Here is a 22,112-nt window from a genome sequence, read left to right on the forward strand (position 1 = left end):
CCAGACATGCATTTCTGGAGCTGATGAGAAAATGAAAGGGTTAGAAATGGAGCCAATTTTTGCAGATGGAAGTGGAGAATATTTTATTCATAAAAGAGATCATTCTTATGAGTTAGAAAGATCTATATTCACAAGTATCATGAAGTAGGATGTCAGAAGGTCTTTCTCATGGCTAAAATAAGTCTTGCTTAGTGAAAGCTCAATTATTCTTTAAAGAGACATTTTCAGTGCACACATGTCTTGTTTGGATTGAATCAACCTCTGCCCTTGGTGAAGAAGCTGTATTTTACTTTCCTTAATGGTAAGGTGCACATCAGTACTAATCCTTGTGGGAAATCTGACCATTGATCTAGGCTTCCTATTTCTGCTTTGTTGATGAAGTTCCTTGCATGTTCCAGTTTGGAATCTTTTCTCTCTTCAAGCCTCCAAGTTCAGTTCTTAATGACCTCATTCATTTAAGCCATATGTTGTGGGCTCCCTTATCTATTCTTTTTAACTTCAAAACTTCACTACATGTACAACCATCTTTCCATCCTTTCTTCTGAATTCTGAAAATGGGATCTCTTTGCCAAGGTAAAACTCTCCATTTTTGCCCTTGACCATATGTTTTCCTATCTCTGCTAAGACTTTGTTTTACCAGCCATTCCCTTTTTTTCTCCTTCTTTTCTTAAACTTTCTCTCTCCTATTTTCTCCTCTCCTCTCTCTTCTTACTCTTTTTTTCCTCTTACTCTCCCTCCCATCTCTGTCTCCATTTCTGTCTTTGTATCTCCCTGTGTCTCACCATCTTATGAATATTCCATGCCCTTCCCTATCCTATAAAAAACTTTCCTCGTGTCTTTTACTTCCTTAGTTTACACTCCGCTCCACATCACTACTAGACTTTTAAAAAGAACAGTCTACATGTATTGCATCCACATCCTCCCTACCTGCTCACTTCTCATTATCTCTGACTTCGATTCTCCCTCCACTACTCCAAAATTGTTCCCTCCCAAGTCACTAACCACCTCTTAACTGCCATATTCAAATGACCTTTCTTGTCCATTCCTCCATTTAATTGTCTTTCTCCAGAGTTTGCTACTGTTGACCACTCACCTCTTGATAATCCCTCCTCCCTTATGTCTGATTGCTTTGATAGTTCAGTTTCTTCTTACTGATGTGGGTCCTATCTTCTCTTTTCCCTCTATGCTTTTTTGATAATCCTATTTACTCCTAATTGAAGAATAATTACATCTATACATGTCATTTCCAAATCTGCATATCTAGCTTTAACTTCTTCCCTGAACTCTAGCTTTGCATTTTCCAATGTCTGTCAGGCCTTTCCACCTAGATGTTGTACTAGCACATCAAAGCCACCCTGTTCAAAACTAAACTTACCATCTTCCCTTGCAAACTTTCCCATCCTCTTCAATTCTCTATCTCTGTGGGTGTTAGCACCATTCTCCCAGTCAGTCAGTCAGGCTCAAAGCCTTGCAATGATCTTTGACTTTCCTGAAATCCCACATCTAATCTACTGTGGCATTATCTTTTTTATTCATATCCTCTACTTTACGTGCAATGTCATTCTTCCTCATTCAGTCTTCATTACGTCTGACTTGAATTATTGAAATACATTCCTAGCAGATCTCCCTATCTTCAGTATGTCTTCTCTCCAATTCATCCTTCACACTATTGCCAAAATAATTTTCTTAATGTATAGGTCTGACCATGTCACCTTCCTGTTCAAAAGCCTTGAGTGGTTTTCTCACTGCCTAAAGAATGAAATGCAGACACTTGTGAGACTCTTTCCAAACTGGCTTCAACATTCTTTTCCAATCTTCCTTCTATTTCCCTCCATACTCTCTGCTCTATGTTAAAGTAAAACTGGGTTACTAGCTGTTACCTGGTCTTGCCCTATCCTTTCTTGCCTCTCTGTGTTCCGGTAGCTGTTATTCTGAAACCAGTTTCCTCTGTGTTCTTTTCTGTTACGATCCTCTTCTTCCTTCAAGTTCTGGATTTAGTGCTAACTTCTTTATGAGCCTAGGCCTGATCCCCCGATTTCAAAGGGATCCCTTCCTCTTTATCCTTCAAACGTGCTTTCTAGATTCCCTCTTTGACTTTATCCTACTTTGTATCATACCTACACATTCACATGTATCTGTCCTTAAATGCAGGAACTGTGTTACTTTCTATCTTTATATCCTGTCCCAAGCAAAATGCCTTGCACATAGTGGATAATTTGCAAATATTTGCTCAGTTATTGATTTGGTTGTAATTACTGGAACTGGACCTATGCAAAAACCTAAGTGTCATCCTTTTAGAAAGTTTAACAGTCCCTAAGCATTTGTATAGTTAAGATGCTCCCTGCTGAGTGGAAATGGGCATATACTAAGTGGCAGACAGTGTGTTAGTTTAGAAAATGCCCTACTGGTGTTGAGGAACCTTTTACTTAGAATACACATTTAGATCCCAGGATTCTTTAGTAATGTTGATGAACCACTGACAACAATAAAGGGTACAGTACATCAATTGTCATTTTGTACAGAATCATGTTTGTTCTTTACAATATCCATTTTGCTTTTAATTACAATGCAGTATACCTTGGAGGTAGTATGTATGAAATGTGACCTAAGAAGAGCTTTATGTATCTACTGCTAAAGTATAATTTTTGCTAGTTTGGGTTGAGTTTTAGAAGATTTTATGTTATTCAGGGCTGGCAATAAGATGTTATGATTCGTATTCCCCTAAAAATAAAAGCAAAACTCAAATTTCATTTCTACTTCAATGGAATATTCTGTAATTGACTTTATCTGAAGAATTTTCCATAAGGAATATTTGATGTTGTTTACCTAGTTTGTCCTGGTTGTGTCTGGATTTGGATCTCATGACCCTGACATCATAGGCCTCCTAAGTTAAATAAGTAAAAGAGACATATGGCTAATCCATATATTATTCCCTCTCATTGATTATTTCTTTTGAGAGGTAGAAGATGGGAGGTTCTTCATATATCATTTTATGTTATATTGTAGTACTTCATATCATAGGCAGCATGACATTGAACATATCAAGAAGACATTAGAATCAGGAAAACCTTGGTTCATGTCCTGTTTTGTACATGTTTTGCTGACTGTTTGATCCTTTTGTTTAACCTCTTGTGCCTCAAACAGCTCTCTAATACTATAAGTGGCAGAAAAATTGTTGCTTTGCCTTGGTAAAAGTAATTTCTTACCAGCATTTGTTTATACTGATGAAATCACAGGTTGATTGGGATTCCCTGAACAAATCCCCTGGTGATCTTTCCTCTCCTGTTGTGGCTATTGTGGCACATTATCTTAGATTGTTAAGTTATATTAATCATCTCATTTTATTCTCAAACAGGTAGCTTGCTTTGGTGAAAGTATTCATACAGCTTTCCTGAAGGCAATGCTTTCCACAGGATTTAAGATACCACAAAAAGGCATTCTGATTGGGATCCAGGTAAGTGGGCCTGTGGGGCCATCTCCATGTATGTGTGTATGTTCGTCCTTCGTTGCCGAAGAAGACCATGCCATCAGAGAAATAATGATATGACTTGCACTTGACTTTGTTTTTTGAGTAAGGGAGGGCTGTGCATGTCACCAGCCTCACTTCTCCTCCAGAACCATCTGAATCTAGTGACCAGATATTCATCAGGATGACTGGAGATGACCTGGGATGAGGCAATTGGGGTTAAGTGACTTGCCCAAGGTCACAGAGATAGTATCAAGTATCTGAGGTGAGATCTGAACTCAGGTTCTCCTGACTCATGCACTGGTACTCTATCCACTGCACCACCTAGCTGCCCCTGCATATATGTAAAAAAGGTGGCAAGGGATAAAAAAGAATTCCATTGATTGGAGAAGGAAAAAACCCTCAAAATCCCATTTTTTAGAATTTGACTTAGAAAGTAAGAACTTACCAAAGGAGATGATTGTTCTTAATGGATTATCAGTCCATTTTTGTTTACTTTTAAGTAAAACTATGAAGAGTTTGTTGTTGTTGCTGGGTTTTTTTTTTTTACTTCAGTAGAATCAGAGGACACAGAAAAAATCGTGGGAGAGGAAATGTCTGCCAAAGGGGCATTTATCCCCAAAGTAGTGCTGCCCCAGAACTAGAGGTACTGAAGGCTAGGTGTCTCTTTACATATCCTACATTTCTACTTGCTGGGAAACTTAACTGGATAGGAATATTAATTAGACATCTGGAAAAGTAATATAAATAGAGAGCCTTATAAAATGAAAAAGGCTTCTCTTGGTTTGTAATTTTGAATCTGAATGTATTTCTTTTGGCAAGATAATTAATACATCTAATATAGGTTCTTAGTTTGTGGTCCACTGGCCCCCAAGGAAGTTGTGAGTAGATTTTAAGAGGTCTATGAACTTGGATGGGAAAAAATTACATCTGTATTTCAGTTTAATTGATTTCCTTTATAATTCTCTGTATTTTTTTAATGTTTAAAAATATTGTTCTAAAAAGGTGCTAATAGACTTCATCTGACTTCCAAAAGGTATGAGTACAAAAGGTTAAGATCCTCTAATGTAAGGATAATTGTTTCTGTTTAGATTTACACTAGTCTGTTTTGCTTATAAATATTTTGAAGGTTGTTATAGATTTCCTAACTGTCAATTACTTTATTTTGGGATTGGATAATTCTAGGGTCTTATAAAAACAATGGGCATGATAGCCCCACTGTGCTTTTAATAAGGTGATGCCCTGCATTGTTACATAAAAATCAAAGCATAATTAAAACAGTACCAGACATTCTCCAACTAGTAGGTGATTATTACAATTATCTCATACTAACTAAAATGCAAAACTAACAATATAACAAAAGCCTTAACTGAAAGAACATGCATCAAGCCACACCTCTCCATTTTTAAAGATTTAAAAAAAATTATCGGAAATCTCTTTCCACCCCACCCTCCACCCCACTCCATTGACAAAAAGAGAAAAGAAAGACAAATTCCTTGTAACAAATATATTTAGTCAAGCAAAACAAATTCCTTCATTGGCTGTATACAACAATAGATAGGTCTTATTCTGCATTTTAAATCCATCACCTATCAGTCAGGAAGTAAGGAAGTAAAATGTTTCATCATTAGTTCTCTGTATTTATGGATGGTCATTTCATTGATCATAGTACTTACAGCTTTCAAAGTTGTTTTTCTTTACAAATGACTACGGCCATGTAAATTGTTCTTCTGGTTCTTCTCTTTTCATTCGTCAGTTTATGTTAATTTTTATAATATTGATCTTATAGCACAAATCATCATAGTTCTAATTACTTCACTCTGCATCAGCTACTATGTTTCTCCATGTCTCTATGACACCATTTATTTCATCATATTCATATATCATAATTTATTCAGCCAAATCTCATTTGATGGCCATCCCTTTAATTTCTAGCTGTTGTTGTTTTGACACTATAAAAAAAGACTGTTAGAAATGTATCTGTACCTATAGGTCTTTTTCCTATTTCTTTCATATCTTTTGGGTATAGGTCACTATGGTATAGCGGGGACAAAAGGCATGCCCTGCTCAGTAACTTTTTCTGAATAATTCCAAATTGCTTTTCAGAATGGTTCCAGCCATTCACAGGCCCACTAACAGTGCACCAACATGCCTGTTTTTCTATCAGTCCTCCAAAGCTTATCATTTTCCTTTATTGGGTCAACATAGCCCCTTTTTAGGCGAGCTTTAAGTGAGGTGGCATCTCAGAACTGTTTTAACTTTCATTTGCCTTAGTCTCTTCCCTTAGAACTGCCTATTCATATTCTTAGACTATTTATTAATTGGGGAATGCCTTTTATTCTTATACATTTGAATTAATTATTTGTATATAAGTGAAACCTTTGTCAGTTTGCTGCAAAGATTTTTCCCTCAGTTAATTATTTCCCTTTTAATCTTAGTATTGGATTTATTTGGGAAAAAAATCATTATGGGTAATCAAAGTTAACCATTTTAATTTTTTCTCTTGGTTGGTAATGAACTTTCCTTTTGTCTGTAGATCTGAGAAATATTTCCCATATTTCTCTAACTTATTTATTATGCCATTTAAAATATCTAAGTCATACATTCATTAGGGGCTTATCTTTGCATACTGTGTGAATCATTGGGAAATCTAATTTCCTCTAAACTCCTGTCCAGTATTTTAGACTTAAAGGTACTCAAAAGGTGGTACTAAGCTACGGAAGCAGAGGATAAAAAAGTTACTTGTAAATGCCAGTTTTAATGGCAGTTCAGAGACAATTTAAACCTCATGCTAGATGCTTCACATTACAAGTAGGTTTTAAATATTATTAAACCTTAAGTATGAGAAAATTTTCCAATATTCAGTTATGGTTTAAAGTTTAATGTGAGGCTCATAAGCCTTCAAAGGAGACAAAGCCCCAGAGCAGTTCTTCACAACTAATAATCTTAGTGCTAGCATTTTAAAACATCAGTTTAAAAGGATAGTAATGAGTAAAATGGTTCCCTGTTTGGTTCTAGTGCTTCTGGGAAATGGGAGGGAATATCTAGTCTGAGCCATACTAAGTATTTTTGTGACTTAAACACCAGTTCTCATTTGACTGAGCAGAATTTTTTTTTGTAGAAAGAAAAAGAAAAGAATATGTTTTCTTAAACTTTTAGAAAGCTCAAATGGGCTTCCCAAGGAAGGTCAACTTTCCAGTACATTTTATTAACAAATCAATGTGCCAGCATAAGCAAGAGTTATTGCAAGAAGCCTGTTTATATCTCAGTATATATTACTAGCAGGGGTTCTATCTTTTAGTCACAGCATTTGAAAAAAATACATAAAGAAATATCAAAAGGTTGACGTGTTTTATGGCAGAATTGATTCACACAATTATTAACTAGTAGAGAAGTACAAGAGCCTTTTTTCTCATCTAATATATAGTATGTTGGAAAGCCCGTTATCACCAATAGCAGTGGAATGGTTTTTCTCTTTGATATTATGTAGAAATCTTTCATTTCCAGTGATTTTGATCAATTCTTTATTTTTTAATTTTTATTTTTTGTCAAGGCAATTCAGGGTTAAGTGACTAGCCCAGGGTCACCTAGTTATTAAGTGTCTGAGCAGTGTTGTGCTTGAGCTGGCTCCCTTCCTTATAGGAACTATTACATTTGCAGGATAAGCATTTATACCTTGCAAATCAGCAGCTGCCACAAATCGGGGCATTATCTAAATTTAATAATAATAATAGCATTTAGAAAGAGACTGTACTCAGTGTGATAATTTTTATCTCATTTTTATCTTCACAAGTTAGGCAGTTTCTATTTTTATCCTCACTAGGAAGTAGGTGCTATCATTATCCCCATTTTACAGTTGAGGATATAGGTGAACCAAGGTTAAGTGACTTGCCCAGGGTCACACAGCTGTCTGTGTATCTGAGGTTGCATTTGAACTCACATTTTCTTGATTGTAAGCTTAAGAAAATGATGGAGAAAAATTTTAATAATGCACTTTAAACTTAAGAATATGGTGTGTACATTTTTTTTTCTTTTTGAAGAAATGATGGTTAAACATTCATCAGCACACAGCTGCATGTAGATCATCCTGACTCCATATCAAGGGTTTTATCTGTTGTGCCACCTCGCACCTTTAGAGAGATATGAATTATTATATACTGAGAAAAAGGTCTTTTTAAACATATAGGGTGTTTTGCAAATTTATGTGGTAACAAAATTATCCCTGTGTCCTTCAATATCATTGGCCCCCTAAGCATAATATCTTACATCCCAACTGAATTTAATTGTATTGCTATAAGTGGGAAAATTGTTATTGATATCTGCAGATATCAACTTCTCTGCAGTTTCATTTGACAAGAAATAATTTACTCCAGTGTAGATCAAGAGCTGTCCATATTAACCCACCCTCAACCCCCACCATTGCACTATTCAGGGATGTCTGTGTGGTGGATAGCATCATCCTGACATCTGTGCTGCTGCATTTCTCAGAACCACAAAGCAAGCATTTTATCTGAAAATTCCAAAGCCAAGTGATTGTGTGTCATGAATAGCCGTTTGTACACTATGCAGAATTATTAGGGCAAGCACAGAGTTGTCAGTGTAGAAATCCCCTATATGACTGTGGCACCACTATTAGGGCAAGATCACTTAGCTTTTTTAAAAGTAGCCAACAATTACATTAACATGAACAATCTTATTTGAAGAAATGAAATTATTCCCTTTCCTTTGTGTAAAACAAAACAAAACAAAAACCTCCCAGCAAATAAATTAGCTTGTACGTTTCACCTTTAGTAACCAATGGTTCTTTACACAGGTCCTTTCAATCAGCTTTTAAGTCTGGCACTACTCAGATGCAAGGTGACAGCTGTAATTTCTTTTTGTGGAAAGGCTGTTTTATGTGTCACAAGTGTTCAATACATGTTTGATAGAAGTTCGTAATGCAGTTGTGAAAGCCAACACCCCTGACCAGAAGGCAGAGTGATTCTCAGGCTGGGAACCTGCTGATACTGTCATGTCGGATATTTATCTTTTCCACTTGGGGTTCAGAAGTGAAACAGCTTCATAATGAGGTTCTGGCTGTTGTCTGGAGGTCTTAGAAGATGCACTTATGTTGCTAGAAAATAGAGAAAGAGAAGGAGAAAGAGAAAGTCCCCATCCTAATGTTACTTCTAGAGGGTTTTCATGATGAAAACCTCTTCCAAGGGCATAGCGTCATCTGTGACTGGAATATGGCTTGAACAGTAGATAGCCTGCTTCTTCCTCAGAGAAGGGATGTGTAACAGTGAGGTGGTGAATGACTTTTGAGAACAGCCAGCATCCCTGTCACCTAGAGGTTACAAGAGATGATCAGTGGCCAAGGTCTTTAGAGCGGAAGAACTCCCAAGAGATGCAACTTAGCATTCAATTAAAAACTCCAAATCAACAAACACTTACTAAGCACCTGTTCCATACTCGGCAGGCTTCTAGGTGACATGGAGGGCAGTATATACAGGACAGTATAGTGCTTGTTTACTAGAGGTAAACCAAGTGATTTCAAATTCCAGGAGGACTTCAACAACATTCCAAAGTTCTTGGGTAGTGTTTTATTTTTACTTGCATTATCTCAGGAATCCTCAAGATGTCATCTATCTAGATCAGGGGTAATCAGCTACTTTTGTGTCATGGACCTATTTGGCAGCCTGTTGAAGTCTATGGATTGCTTCTCAGTCTACATCCCAACTGAATTTAATTGTATTGCTTTAAGTGAGAAAATTGTTCTTGATATCAACTTTTTTCTTTGATTTATTTTTAGTTTTCAATATTCACTTCCATAGGATCAGAGTAATATATTTTTAAACTTATAAAATACAAAGGATTACAAAGGAAAGCAATGATATTGATGTATAGTTATCAAAATATTCAAAAATTCAAGTTCACAGACTCCTCTGGGTCTACAGACCCCACTTTTATCTGACCTAAAGTCTTAGAGTTGGAAAATACTTTGAAGATCACTTATCCCATCACCCTCATTTTATAGGTGAGAGGACCAAGATCAAGTTATTTGCCTAAGGTCACATAGCTAGATAATAGGAGAGCCAGGGTTAGACCCTACATCTTTAGAATTTCATGTTATTTCTCCTATCCCATGCTGCCAAACAGACAGTTCTCTGTCCTAGTCTTGAAACTCCCTAGAGAATATTAGTTCACTGTCTCCTTCATTAAATTGTTCCAATACCTCTAACAACTTTTTCTCTTAGGAAATTTTTCTTACATCTAACCTAAATCCCTCCTGCTCCAGTTTAATCCCGCTTTGTTCTAGTCTATCCTCAATAGAAACAGAAAGCAATCTAGTCCCCATCCTCTATAGTATTCATTTATTTTCTGGAAGCCCAACTCTTTTAACCTTTCCTCCCAAACCCAATTTGTCAAGTCTTTCATCACATAAAGAAGCATATTAAGGACTGAAAGAGCACCGGAGCTTGTAAGCAAGCTCGATCTGAAGGAGGTATAGAGATTTTATCTAAGCTTTGTTGTTCTCAAAAGGCTTTACAGGAAAATATCAGAAGTATTTTTTAGGGTAAAATTTATAAACAATACTAAAATATTGAAATATTTTGCTTAAACCATTATTATTTGGTTTCTAGCTTTTCAACCTAGCATAATAGCTTGTCTGTCATAATAAGGATATAATTAGAGGCAGGGTGGGCCATCACAGGGGTGGCTAAGATCCAGAAATCTGACATACTTTCAGGGTAAGAGCAGATAATATAAACAAACTAAAAGTAGGCAGTGGGAGGGTGTTTATACAGGCAGGCAGAAGATAGTGTGGGTCTAGCCACGAACAAAAGGTAGATTTCTCATATGATAGAGAGGGTACAGAAGAGTGGTTAGAAAAGAAGGAGTAAATGATATAAGTAAACATCTTGGAAACTGAAAGTAAGTTAACAAAGATCTAGCCTTGGGAATTAGGCATGCAGGGTGGGACTCCAATCTCTGGAAAAAAGAACCAGGGCAGAGGCAGGAGGAGAAGCAGGTGAGAAGTAGGAGCATAGTCTGGGAAAAGCGGAGAGTTCTCAGTAAGGACTCAAGAATGAGGCACTCAGTTACCTGAATTGAGATTGGTCAAGGGAGAAGAAGCCCAGAGTTTTCTTACCATAAACTGAGTAGAGCAAGGCTGAGTTGAAGTTGAATCTTAGAGCCATTGACCTAGGTCTTTTAAGGTCTTCTCTAACTGGGGCAAGAAGGTCCTGGAGCAGTGTGGGTCAAGGAAGAACTTAGTTTTTAGAGTGAAATTCCTTCCATTGAGAAGATATGAAACAAACTGTAAGGGTAAAAATTGAGGCAGACCATGAGAATATCCATGATCCTTCTATTCTAGTTCTGAGTTATTTTTTTAATTTATAAAAGTGAATGACATCAATTTTTAGATGGAGAGATATTGAACTATTTATAAGGATTTAAGAATTTTGTTATAAAAGCCAAGATAACAAGCCCAATTAAAAAAGAAAAATACCTCAATTGAAATAATATGGTATTCCATGAACCTACTTTTAAATGGGTTGCAAAAAAAAATTTATCCATATGGGAACACATTTTATTTTGGTTTTCTCATTTGTTCAGAGCACCTTGCTAAGGAGGTGTGGTCATGGCTTGGATTCCTATATTTCCTTTCTTCTTTTTCTTGCTGCCTACACTGCCTGTCCAATGAACATATGCTCTGGTCATACCTGCTTATTTAGACCAGGGGTGGGGAACCTGTGGCCTTGAGGCCACATGAGACCCTCTAGGAGCTCAAGTGTGGCCCTTTGACTGAATCCACACTTCATTGAACAAATCTCCTTAATGACAGATTTATTCTGCAAGACTTGGACTCAGTCAAAAAGCCACAGGTGAGGACCTAGAAGGCCACATGTGGCCTCAAGGATGCAGATTCCCCACCCTTGACACAACAACCAACATCATATGGTGTTGACTCAGTTGTGTCACTCATCCTAATGGTTCTCTCTCTTTCAAGTGCATCACTGTTTCAAATTCGCATCTGTGCAGCTGCCATATTGATATTTCTAAATCATGTACCTCAGCTTGTGACTGTTACTGATGAAGCTATAGAAAGCTCTCAGTTTCCTCTAGGATAAAAAAAAAAACAACTGCTTTGTTTGGCCTTTAAATCTCTTTACCACTTGGCTCCAGTCCATCTTTCTTAGACTTCTTCATACCTTACTCCCCTTCATATATTTTACACTTCAGTTAAACTGGCCTACCTATGATTCTTTGACCAGGCTGTCTCCCAAGATTGGGATTCACTGTCTCCTTCCTCATTTCTGACTCTTGTCATTCCTAAACTCTTTGAAGGCCCCCCTCCAGTACCATTTTCTCTATGAGACCTTTCCCAATACTCCCAGTTGCTAGAGCTAATGCTAACTCCCCTCCCAAAATAATGTGGTATTTATATTGTATATCCTTAAATTTTAAACCTATGCATTAAGCTTATTTCTCTTAAATAAAAGTAAATTCCTTGAAGGGTAAGGACTATTTTGTTTTTGGTCTTTTTAACTCCTATATACAGAGTACACAGATGTTTGTTGAATGATCGAATAAAAAGGACAGCACAACAAATTAGGGTAAATGATTCTATGCCATTGACTTTTATGACAGATACAGGGAAATGTGATTTCACAGGCATAGGGAACTCTTGAGTAAGGAAACTAACTCTTTCTACTAATATAGACTTCCCTGCAACTTATGGCCATAGAGAACTGCCTAGATTACTGAGAGGTACAAACTGTCTTTATGTCACATAGCCATAATGTGTTGGAGACATGATTTGAACCACTGTCTTTCTGATTCCAAAGATGGTTCTATATCTACTATGCCACTCTACCTTTTGTGATATTATGGGGAAACTTTATATTGTAGATAATGAATTAGAGAGCTCAGATCGGTCACTTATTTTTTTTTAATCTCTTTTTAGCATTCCTTCCGTCCCAGATTCCTTGGTGTTGCTGAACAACTACATAATGAAGGTTTCAAGGTATATTATTTTAATTTTTTTTTTCCAAGCTGCTTTCTTTCAACACTGAAAATCTGGCCAGGAACCAGAACATTGACTTCTGCCTATAATGAGAACCTCAGGGAAAAGCAACAGGGCCAAGTCATTCCCTTTCAAGTTGAGAAAAGAAAGGCTTTGGTGTCACCATCTTGGTGTGCTCCAAACTTGAAAAAATTCAAATAGGCAGCCTTTAAGTTCTAAAAATAGTTGTCATTAACTATTAACTAAAAACTGAAAAATTTTAGAAATGTATCTTTAAACAAGTGAACATGGTATAGTAATAAAAATTCAATGTATTTCCATATTTTTTAACTTATCTTTTTCTTGGTAACATAGGGAATAATGGTTGCTAGATGTTACAGGTACAAGCAAAGTCCCATTGCAGTGGATGCCTTCACAAAAAGAGGTTCTTTGGAGCAAAGGCATTTCCATGGCTGGCCCACAGCAACTGTGCTTTGTTGATCTGATTACAATGAATTCTCCATAGCAAATAACAAAAGCTTTCTCTGGTTCTTATCCAAAACACCCTTTATTATGAAAGGATCTGATTATGTGCTATCAGCAGGTGGGGAGAGAGGGACTGGAGAACTGAGTAGAGCTGAATCTGAGTTGTTTGTAGCTTTATTTATTGTTCTGACTGTGCTGTAACAGTGGTGACTGCTCCATTTATCCTCTTCCTTTACCTTCCTCTAACACTGAAATCACCTGGGTCTATAAAGCCCTAAAAGGCTAAAAGACCCAAGTCACTCTCCTTTCCCCTGCTGGGAACGCTTATTTCACTTGTTACTTCACCGTAGAGAGATAAGCAGTTTCTTTCCTTTTCTCCTCCATAGATGGAGAATGGAATTTTTTTTAATGTAGTATATTCATTATAACAAAATCTCACTACAACAAAAATAATTAGGATGATCCATGAAGATTTTTGTAACCAACTCTTGAGATAATGAGCTGACCTGTGCTACACTAGAAACAGCCTGTTTTTAGTATTAGGACATCCGGACACTTATTTTGTTCCTTAAAAATATTGACAGAGGAATAGTTCTAGTTTCCAAGAGATTAATCAATTTATGGAAATTATTATACAGTCAAAGCAATAACTTATATAAGGAATTTAGATTAGAGTGTGTTTCTATCCTACTTAATGTAAGTCCCATAGCCCTTGGAGAATTTGGTACATCTGGCTTCTATTAATGAAACCCAAATTATAAAAGTTCAAATTTCCCGAACAGATTCAGAAAAGGGTGAGTTTTTTCCCCTTCATTAAAGGATCAATTACTTTACAAAATGTTTACTGTGGTTTTCCTTTAAAGAGGAATTGAATTGAAATCAGAAAATACTTCAATTTTGTACCCACCTCAAGCACTTACTAACTGTTGTGCATACAATCTCCTTGAGCTCAGTGTCTACATCTCTGAAATGGGCATAATATCATTACTCTCAAGAATGTTGTAAGGTTCAAATAAGATATCTTATAACTTTGTACACCTTAAAGAACTTTACAAATGCCAACTATTTTTCCTTATTATTGTTAGGGTCAGCTCTCTATGCTGTGATTTGATTTAGAGGAATATGATTTTTATACACATAAATCAGAGTAGGCTGAGTTTGTCAGGATGAGATTGTAATCATTAGGGGTCTACATAGTATGTCACCACTTCTGTCCCCAATTGTTAATAATTATATAGGATTTCCCCTTTTATAATTAAAATGCAAGAATTTTAGCACCAAGAGCACATTGATATCTGGACTCCTTATATATGTTCACTGATCACTTGTAATGCCCACTCTAAATGGTTTCCTTTATTTTCAAACACAGCTCTACGCCACAGAAGCAACTTCAGATTGGCTCAATGCAAACAACGTGCCAGCTACCCCTGTTGCATGGCCATCCCAAGAGGGACAGAACCCCAGCCTTTCTCCTATCAGAAAGTAAGAATTGGGTCAAGTGTGAGTTTTTTGGGAAGCTTTGGCCAAAACTGGGTGATTGATGATTTCTCAGAGACCGAAACAAAGAAAGGTCAGGCCTGGGAATTAGTAATTGGGATCCATTATAAAGATTCAAAACTTACTCTTTATGATTGCAGAGTGATCCTTTTTACATGAAGAAAACTTACTAATTAAATATTTTTAAAATATCATACATTTCTACTCAGCTATAGACTTGATCATCCATGAATCAAATCATATTTGTCGTATGAATACTAATATAGAGCCCAATAATATGGTGGCAGCTTAGAACAGGAGTCAGAAGACTTGAGTTAGAATCCTGCCCTTGATACTCACTGGCACTGTGATCGAATCATGTCAGCCTGTTGGGACTCCCTTTCCTCATAAACAAATGACAGCGTATCTATCATTTTCCTCACAGAGTTTTGGTAAGACTCAAATGAGTTAATATCTGTCAAATGGTTGCAAACATTTAGATGACATATACATCACTGGATCTGTGATCTCTTCAATGTAGACACCCTCCAGTGATGTATGTCACAGGCCTCTGCACATTTACCAGTCCTGTGAGCAACATGTTCAAATGCTTTGGCCCTATGGAACAATGTGAATTCCTGTTTTGTGTAAACTGTTGTTCCAGGGGCTGTGATCATGTTATTTGCCATTTGATTATAAGGATTGGTATTCCCTAGGGGAGGGTAAGATTTTTATAGGATATATTATGTCCAGCTCAGTGTACATGCCTTCAGAGTACCATTTCCATTCATGTTAATGGAATTGTATAGCAGAGATACAGCACACCTCGTTAAGAATATACATCTAGTCAGACGATTTTATTACTGCCTGCTGAAGAATTGTCGTAATGTACACAGAGTGATATGCTTGGAGTTAGGGCCCTGGAGAAGTCAACCTGTAAATCAGTGTTCAATAGAAGCAGAAAAGGATGGCTTTGTGTCTGCACCTTCATTTCCTTCCCTGGATACTATGTGCCACTTGGCTAGGACTTTATCAAACAATAATTAGCACAACTTCATATGATTTGACATTTAAATGTCTCAGTCTGTGGCATCAAGGGAGCAGACAAATAGAGAGTTTAATTCAAAATCAGGTTACTTGCTTCTTCATGCCATCTGCTAAGAGCTACTAGACTAGCAGGCAACGAAGCAAAGCTAATGCCGGAAAGGGGAGTAGTGGCCTTTTCTCAGAGAGAAATAACGTCCTTGGGAAACAGCAAATTGTCCATCAAGTTACTGATCACTTGATTGTAGAATATTAGCATTTTAAACAGAAAGCGACTCCTGTCAGACTTTCATTTGAGTGTCTTTCGGGAGCCTAAGAGTAAAAGTATCACTCCCTATCATTCACAAAGAAACATCATTCCAACCTTTAGTGAGAGATATAGGAAGTGGGATGGAAGTTGGACCCCCATGAAATCAATTTAAAAGGTCAACCCACTAGTCATGAAAATCTATTACTAAATGCAATGTAAATATGGTCCCATGTATCTTCAGTGGGGTATAATAGAAAAAAAGCCACATTGAACTAGAATTTAGAACATTGGGCTTTCGTCCTCTCTGTGCCTGGCACATGGGAAATGTTGCCTGGCTTATTAGTTGTGGGGCCCTGGGAAAATCATCCTACCTTTCTAAGCCTTTGTTTTCTCATCTGTTAAGCAAGGGGGTTAGACTAGATGCCTTCTAAGTCCCCTTCCAACCCTAAAATACCATGATCTGTGAGGAGGTGATCTTGCTCTAAGCTGATAACATCCCTGTGGGGACATTCTTTGATTATCATTTTTCTTGCCCCCTTCCTTCCTGTCTAGGTTGATAAAAGAGGGAAGCATTGATCTGGTCATTAACCTCCCCAACAGCAACACCAAGTTTGTCCATGATAATTATGTAATCCGCAGGACAGCTATTGATGGTGGAATTGCTCTCCTCACTAATTTCCAGGTATGTTTTCCTATTGGGATAAATATATTGCATGTAGAATTCTCATTGTTTTTGACCAAGTGCCCATTTTATTATGATGATTACTTTAAAATATTTTATTCATCTGGATTGCAAAACATATGACAATATATTTCCTCTCTTCTCACTGTTTAGTCCAGTGAGGACATTTTAAAATAGGAATTTGAAGTGATTATGTCAACAATGAAGGGCTTTGACCAAAACTGAGTGATTGGTAGATTACCAGTTAGAGAAGGCCCAACATCTGATCATACATACTAACCCTGAGGACCTTGGCAATTAATTTAATCTCTTAGTAGTACACTCAAGAAACTCTCTAAGACCATAAATTAGAGAGAAGGTACTGATCTGTATTGGTAAAGGGATTTTCCTCATCTGGGAGTTCCATGGAGCAACACAAGAACAGGTTCAATCCCTTTTCTTATGACTGTCTGCCTCTCAAACTTTATACAATTCATAAAATACAAAAGGATGATGTCCGTTGAAATAGACAAACTTTAGATGCAAAGTACCATTTAAAAAGTTACAGTAGTCATTATTGGAGCCAAAACCATAGTTCAGTTACAAGGTTCAGTTCACTGAGAATGACTTTGTCAGGTATGTCCAGTTTCATTTGGATATAGTCTTCCTAATTTATAATAGAGAAGGGAATTTTTTTCCAAGACTCATTAAACCATCTACCCATAATATTGTGTGTGTATACATATATATGTGTATACACACATGTATATATATATCTTTTTTTTTCTGACCGAGTTTGAATCCTTATGGTGAGTGAGAAAGGAGAGGGCAAAGGTAGACATTCATTTCATGGTGAACTCTGGAATGTAGGGGAGAATTCTAATTACATAAAAATCTGAGTACCTTTCATTCCATGGCCCTTTAAAAACTGGGATCAGTAACACTGACAGCTTCAGTTTTACTTGATTAAACATCCACTCTCATATCATTGAGGTTACTAAAGTGCCTGCCCATACCTCTTTCCAGGTGACCAAGCTCTTCGCTGAAGCTGTGCAGAAATCTCGCAGTGTGGACTCCAAGAGTCTTTTCCACTACAGACAATACAGTTCTGGAAAAACTGTGTAAAGGAGCAACTGAGCCTCATGAAATCTTGGAGCTGTTTGTCCATTCACTGATGGACTCACAGAACTCCAGACTTTGATCCCCAGACAGAGAACTATCTCTAGTCCCAGTTGTATTTTGTCAGTTTGCTTGGTTGTGTCCTTAAAAAGTCTTATCTTTTTAGTTAGATAGTTGTCAGTCACTCTGTCAAGTCCTTGGACAGTAAGCCCTTCTCAATTCCATCTTGCTTTTCATGAGAGCCTACCCCATGAGTTATGCCTTATTTGGGGCAAACACATAATCCAGTCCATAGCCCTCCTTGGCAGCTGATATTCATTATGTGGCAAACCCAAATCATTGGTAGCATATTGGCTAGAAAAAAGAATGCTTCTCATGGGTAGCTCCATCTTCTTAACTCTTTTTTTTTCTACTTGAAGAGTCTGAGAATCATCATCTTTAAATAACTTCTGCTACACTCAGGTGTCTTTTGTCTTTTAAAAATTGCATATGCTACCCAAACCTCATTTCCCTGTCATATAGTTTTATTCTGTGTCCCCTTGCATCATTCCTGAATATCAAAATTGGTATATTCCTTCCTTACAGTAATCACTCTCCACCTACCTAGTGTATCCAGTGATATCACAATCTCTTTTCAAGGTACTGAGTTTGATGAGTGTGACAGGAGGTCTTTAAAGTATAGATTTTTTTAAAGGACACAAATTTTCAGCCCTTTTGTGGCAGCATATGGCAGAAATAAAGCACCTGAGTTTTTTTTGTTCATTCATTTTTAACCTTAGCCTAGCGTATTCTTTTGCAATTGACAGATTTATAGGTTTTCTCTCCACCCTCAGCCTCCCTAGCCATGGTGACTCTTTGGAATCCCTCTGAAGTTCTGGTTCAGTCCCTAGAGATTATACTTTCTATGTACCTAGTCAATCTCATGCTGTGTTATGACTTATACACAGTTTAATCCTGACGTCTCCCTCCATTCCTCCTACTTTACCTGAAAGGGTAGAAAAGCTCTTCCAACTTGGCAGACTTTTGGGGTTTTAAAGTTTTGTATTATTAAAACTGCTTTGATTGTTAACATTGAAATAAAATGCTGTTGAAGAGAAGTTTAGAGGACTGTCTTTGTGTATTATTTTTTACCCTCTTCTACTAAATCAGTTTCTTTGACCAGGATCAATTCACTTATTTACTCTCTATACTAATCAGAACATGGTAAGAGCAAAAGTTGGTCATTATAATGACGGTGAACATGTGTGCTCTCTATTCCAAATGATTTTTCACTTACTCCCCATGTGTCTAGTTATCTTTATGATAAAATATGATTGTGCTGAGTAATTACATAGCACCCAGATTTTCCCTACTGTTCTCTTTGCTGCTGCTGTTATTTCTAATTACACATGTATATTATAAAGGAAAATTCAAAGGTATAGATGAGATATGGCAAATAGAACAAAAATGATCATCACCATCCGAGGATACATTATGCTGGCTACTGTATATGCCAACTGTATGGTCGTCATTAGCCCTTAAGTAAGATTATACCATATTAATCTAAGTTATGTATGTGTGTATATGTGTATATGTATATATATATATATATATATATATATGAAAGGATATAATAATGTTATCTTCACTTATATTTCTCTTAATGGCCTTGTGAAATAGGTGGAAGAGATACTGTTTATAACCATTTTGGAGAGAGAGAGAGAGAGAGAGAGAGAGAGAGAGAGAGAGAGAGAGAGAGAGAGACTAGAAATCAGAAAGAAAAACTTACCAAGGGCACAGAGATTGTTTGAACTCAACCTCTGCCTCATTCAGTGCTCATGAGACCAGCTGCTGGCATATAAGGAATCCCTTCACACATACCCAACAGCAGTACAGTATTACAAGCTTGTATTTGGCCTTATTCTACAGCAGATCTTTGGATTGGTTGGTTGGTTGGTTGTTGTCCTTTGTTCTCGAAAAGAACCAAAATGACATCACCATGATAAACTCAAGTTTCAGAGTGTACAACTGTGGCTGATCAGACCAATACAAGCTCAGAATGCTCTATCGTAGATTGGGCACAGAAAATTTGGGGCAGATATCCCAAATTTGTGCATCCTGTGTTTACTTTGTGTTGTCTCAATTTTGCTTTGGTCATAGAGCACAGCACTCTTTCTGATGTGGGCATGCCATGCTGAGCGGTCCTGTGACAGTGTCTCCCATGTCACACAATTAAATCCAGAGTTCTTGAGAGAGACCTTGAGAGATCTTTGGACAATTTTCAAGTTACACTCATATTGTGATAGCCTTTGAGATTGTCTCAGTTCTCTATTTTTTATTTCACTTTCTCTTATTCAGATGATCTTAGTATTCTAATTCCATGGCACTAGAAGCATTAGTATGAGGAAGGAGGCACTAGGCTAAGTAAAGAAGAGATAAAGGTCTCAAACTAACCAGTGACCAGAAACCATTAATACTATCTCTGACCAGTCCAGTTGGTCCATCAGGTCAACATCCCCCAAACCCAACATCATGAAATCTTGACTGGTAGCTTCGAAAGAGGAGCAAGAGAAAATACACCCTGATACTTTGAGTAAATTAATCTAACTTTCAAAGTTCCCAATTACCTTGGTAATTTTAATTCTCAGTCATCTCACTAACATTGTTTTTCAGACATGGAAGGTTATGGAGGAAGAAGGGTTGAAATCTTATTTCACTAATGGATACTATTTCAAAGAGGATGAGAAAAGCTGTTATCCTTCAGGCAGAGACTGAGTGACCATTTTAACCTTATTACATAATTTAAGAGTCTGAAATTATCTTTGGACAGTCATCTAGTCCATTGCAAACCTGAAAGGAATCCCTGTTAACACATTTAACAAGTAGGCACTCACCTTCTGTCTGAAGAAAGATGCATTTATTAGTCAGCCAGCAAGCATTTATTAAATACTGGGCACTGTACTAAGTGCTGGGAAGAAAGAGGAAAGGAAAATACTTCTTGCAGAAGGTGGGATATTGTAATTGGGTTATATGGTTGGAGCAGATGACCTCTGGGGTTATTATATCTATGATTCCATGATTCTACCAGACTTACATGGGCAACCACTTCATATCTCAGAAGTCCATACCTTGGTCGGGAGTTGGGAAAATCTGAGGTAAAATTCCGCCTCAGCTAACTGTGCGTGACCCTTGGCAAGTTACTTAACCTTTGTCTCAGTTGCCTCAGCTATAAAATGGAGAAAATAATAGTATCTTCATCTCAAGAATTTTATGAGGATAAAATGAGACAAAATTTTTTAAAACACTTTGCAAACCTTAAAGCACTAAATACTAGCTATCGTTATTATTATCATTAATTAGTGAGATTTGGTATCTGATGTTATATCTTAAATCTATTGTATTGTTGGATTAACATGTTAATTGCCAAATTCCATTCACTCACAGAACAAAATATTTATAGCGTACAAATCACTTTATTTTCCATTATCTATCTATACATATACTTGTGTGTTTTCATTCAAGGGACAGGGCAGTAGGGCCCAGGTAGTGTCCTCAATCCTGGAGAGTACTCCCTAGGTCTTGAATGTAAGACTTATGTTAGAACAGAAGTGGGAAATCACATACCAGTTTTGGGTTATATATAGAGAGAGCATGCAATTATCTAGCCCATAACCTTCTAGGTCCAAAAGTTATGGAACTAATCTCACCAACACTGTTAACTTCATTTGGGTGTTAGTCACTGCCAGAAGTGGTTGTAGAATCTTGCAGTAAAGACCAAGGTCTTTATGGGCCTTCCAATTGGTCAATAAACATTTATTAAACATGTACTCTAGGCATTAAAATTAAAGGGGATTGGGAACAGCTTACTGTAGAAGGTGGCATATTGCTAGATCTTGAAGGAAGTTAGGGAATCCAGGAGGCAAAAATAGGAAAGGAAAGAATTCTAGGAATGAGGGATAGCCAGTTGAAGTTGGGAGTTTGTTTGAGTAATAACAAGCAGTCCAGTATCACTGGAACACACACACTCTCTCTTTTTCTTCCCTCCCTCTCTTTGCTTTCTTCCCTCTCCCCAATCCCTGCATCTCTCCGTGTGTGTGTGTGTGTGTGTGTGTGTGTGTGTGTGTGTGTGTGTGTATGTTCCTAAGGTATAAGATTACAGGAAAGGTGGGGTAGATTCAGGTTATGAAATGCTTTGAATACCTAAGAAAGTTTTCAATGAATACTTAATAAATGATTTTATGTTTGATCTTGGAAGTGATGGGGAGTCACTAGAATTTATTGAACAGAGTGGTTACATGGTCAGACCTACACTTTAGGAAGGTCACTTTTGCAGATGAATCGAAGATGGATCATAGTGGGAAGAGACTTGTGGCAGTGAGGCCAACTGACAAGCTATAGAAATATTTCAGGTATGAGGTGATTAGAACCTGTATTAAGGTGGTTGCAGTGTGCAGTTGCAAATATGCAGAGAACATATTTGAGAGATGTGAGGAAGGTAAAATCAATAGACCTTAGAAATCAATAGTGGAGAAAGAGGGGTAGAAGGAGAAAGGGAAAGAGAGAGAAAATGATGGAGAGACAGAGAGACAGCGACAGACAGAGACAGGGAGACAGAAAGAGCGTAAATAGTGGAGGTTGTGAG

The 22,112-nt window shown here is 37.1% G+C and overlaps 1 protein-coding gene across 1 annotated transcript in view; it reads left to right on the forward strand.

The window, feature by feature from the left end:
• The window catches only part of CPS1 (carbamoyl-phosphate synthase 1), a 151,861-nt gene extending 133,268 nt beyond the window's left edge, over positions 1-18,593 (forward strand). The window contains exons 34-38 of the mRNA XM_072617474.1: positions 3,356-3,454; positions 12,417-12,476; positions 14,311-14,423; positions 16,264-16,393; positions 17,399-18,593. Coding sequence (XP_072473575.1) covers positions 3,356-3,454; positions 12,417-12,476; positions 14,311-14,423; positions 16,264-16,393; positions 17,399-17,497 — 501 coding nt within the window. The 3' untranslated portion in view covers positions 17,498-18,593. The remainder of the gene's footprint in view (positions 1-3,355; positions 3,455-12,416; positions 12,477-14,310; positions 14,424-16,263; positions 16,394-17,398) is intronic.
• Positions 18,594-22,112: the final 3,519 nt, after the last annotated feature.

Source organism: Notamacropus eugenii, chromosome 6 (assembly GCF_028372415.1).
Source record: "Notamacropus eugenii isolate mMacEug1 chromosome 6, mMacEug1.pri_v2, whole genome shotgun sequence".
Taxonomy (NCBI): domain Eukaryota; kingdom Metazoa; phylum Chordata; class Mammalia; order Diprotodontia; family Macropodidae; genus Notamacropus; species Notamacropus eugenii.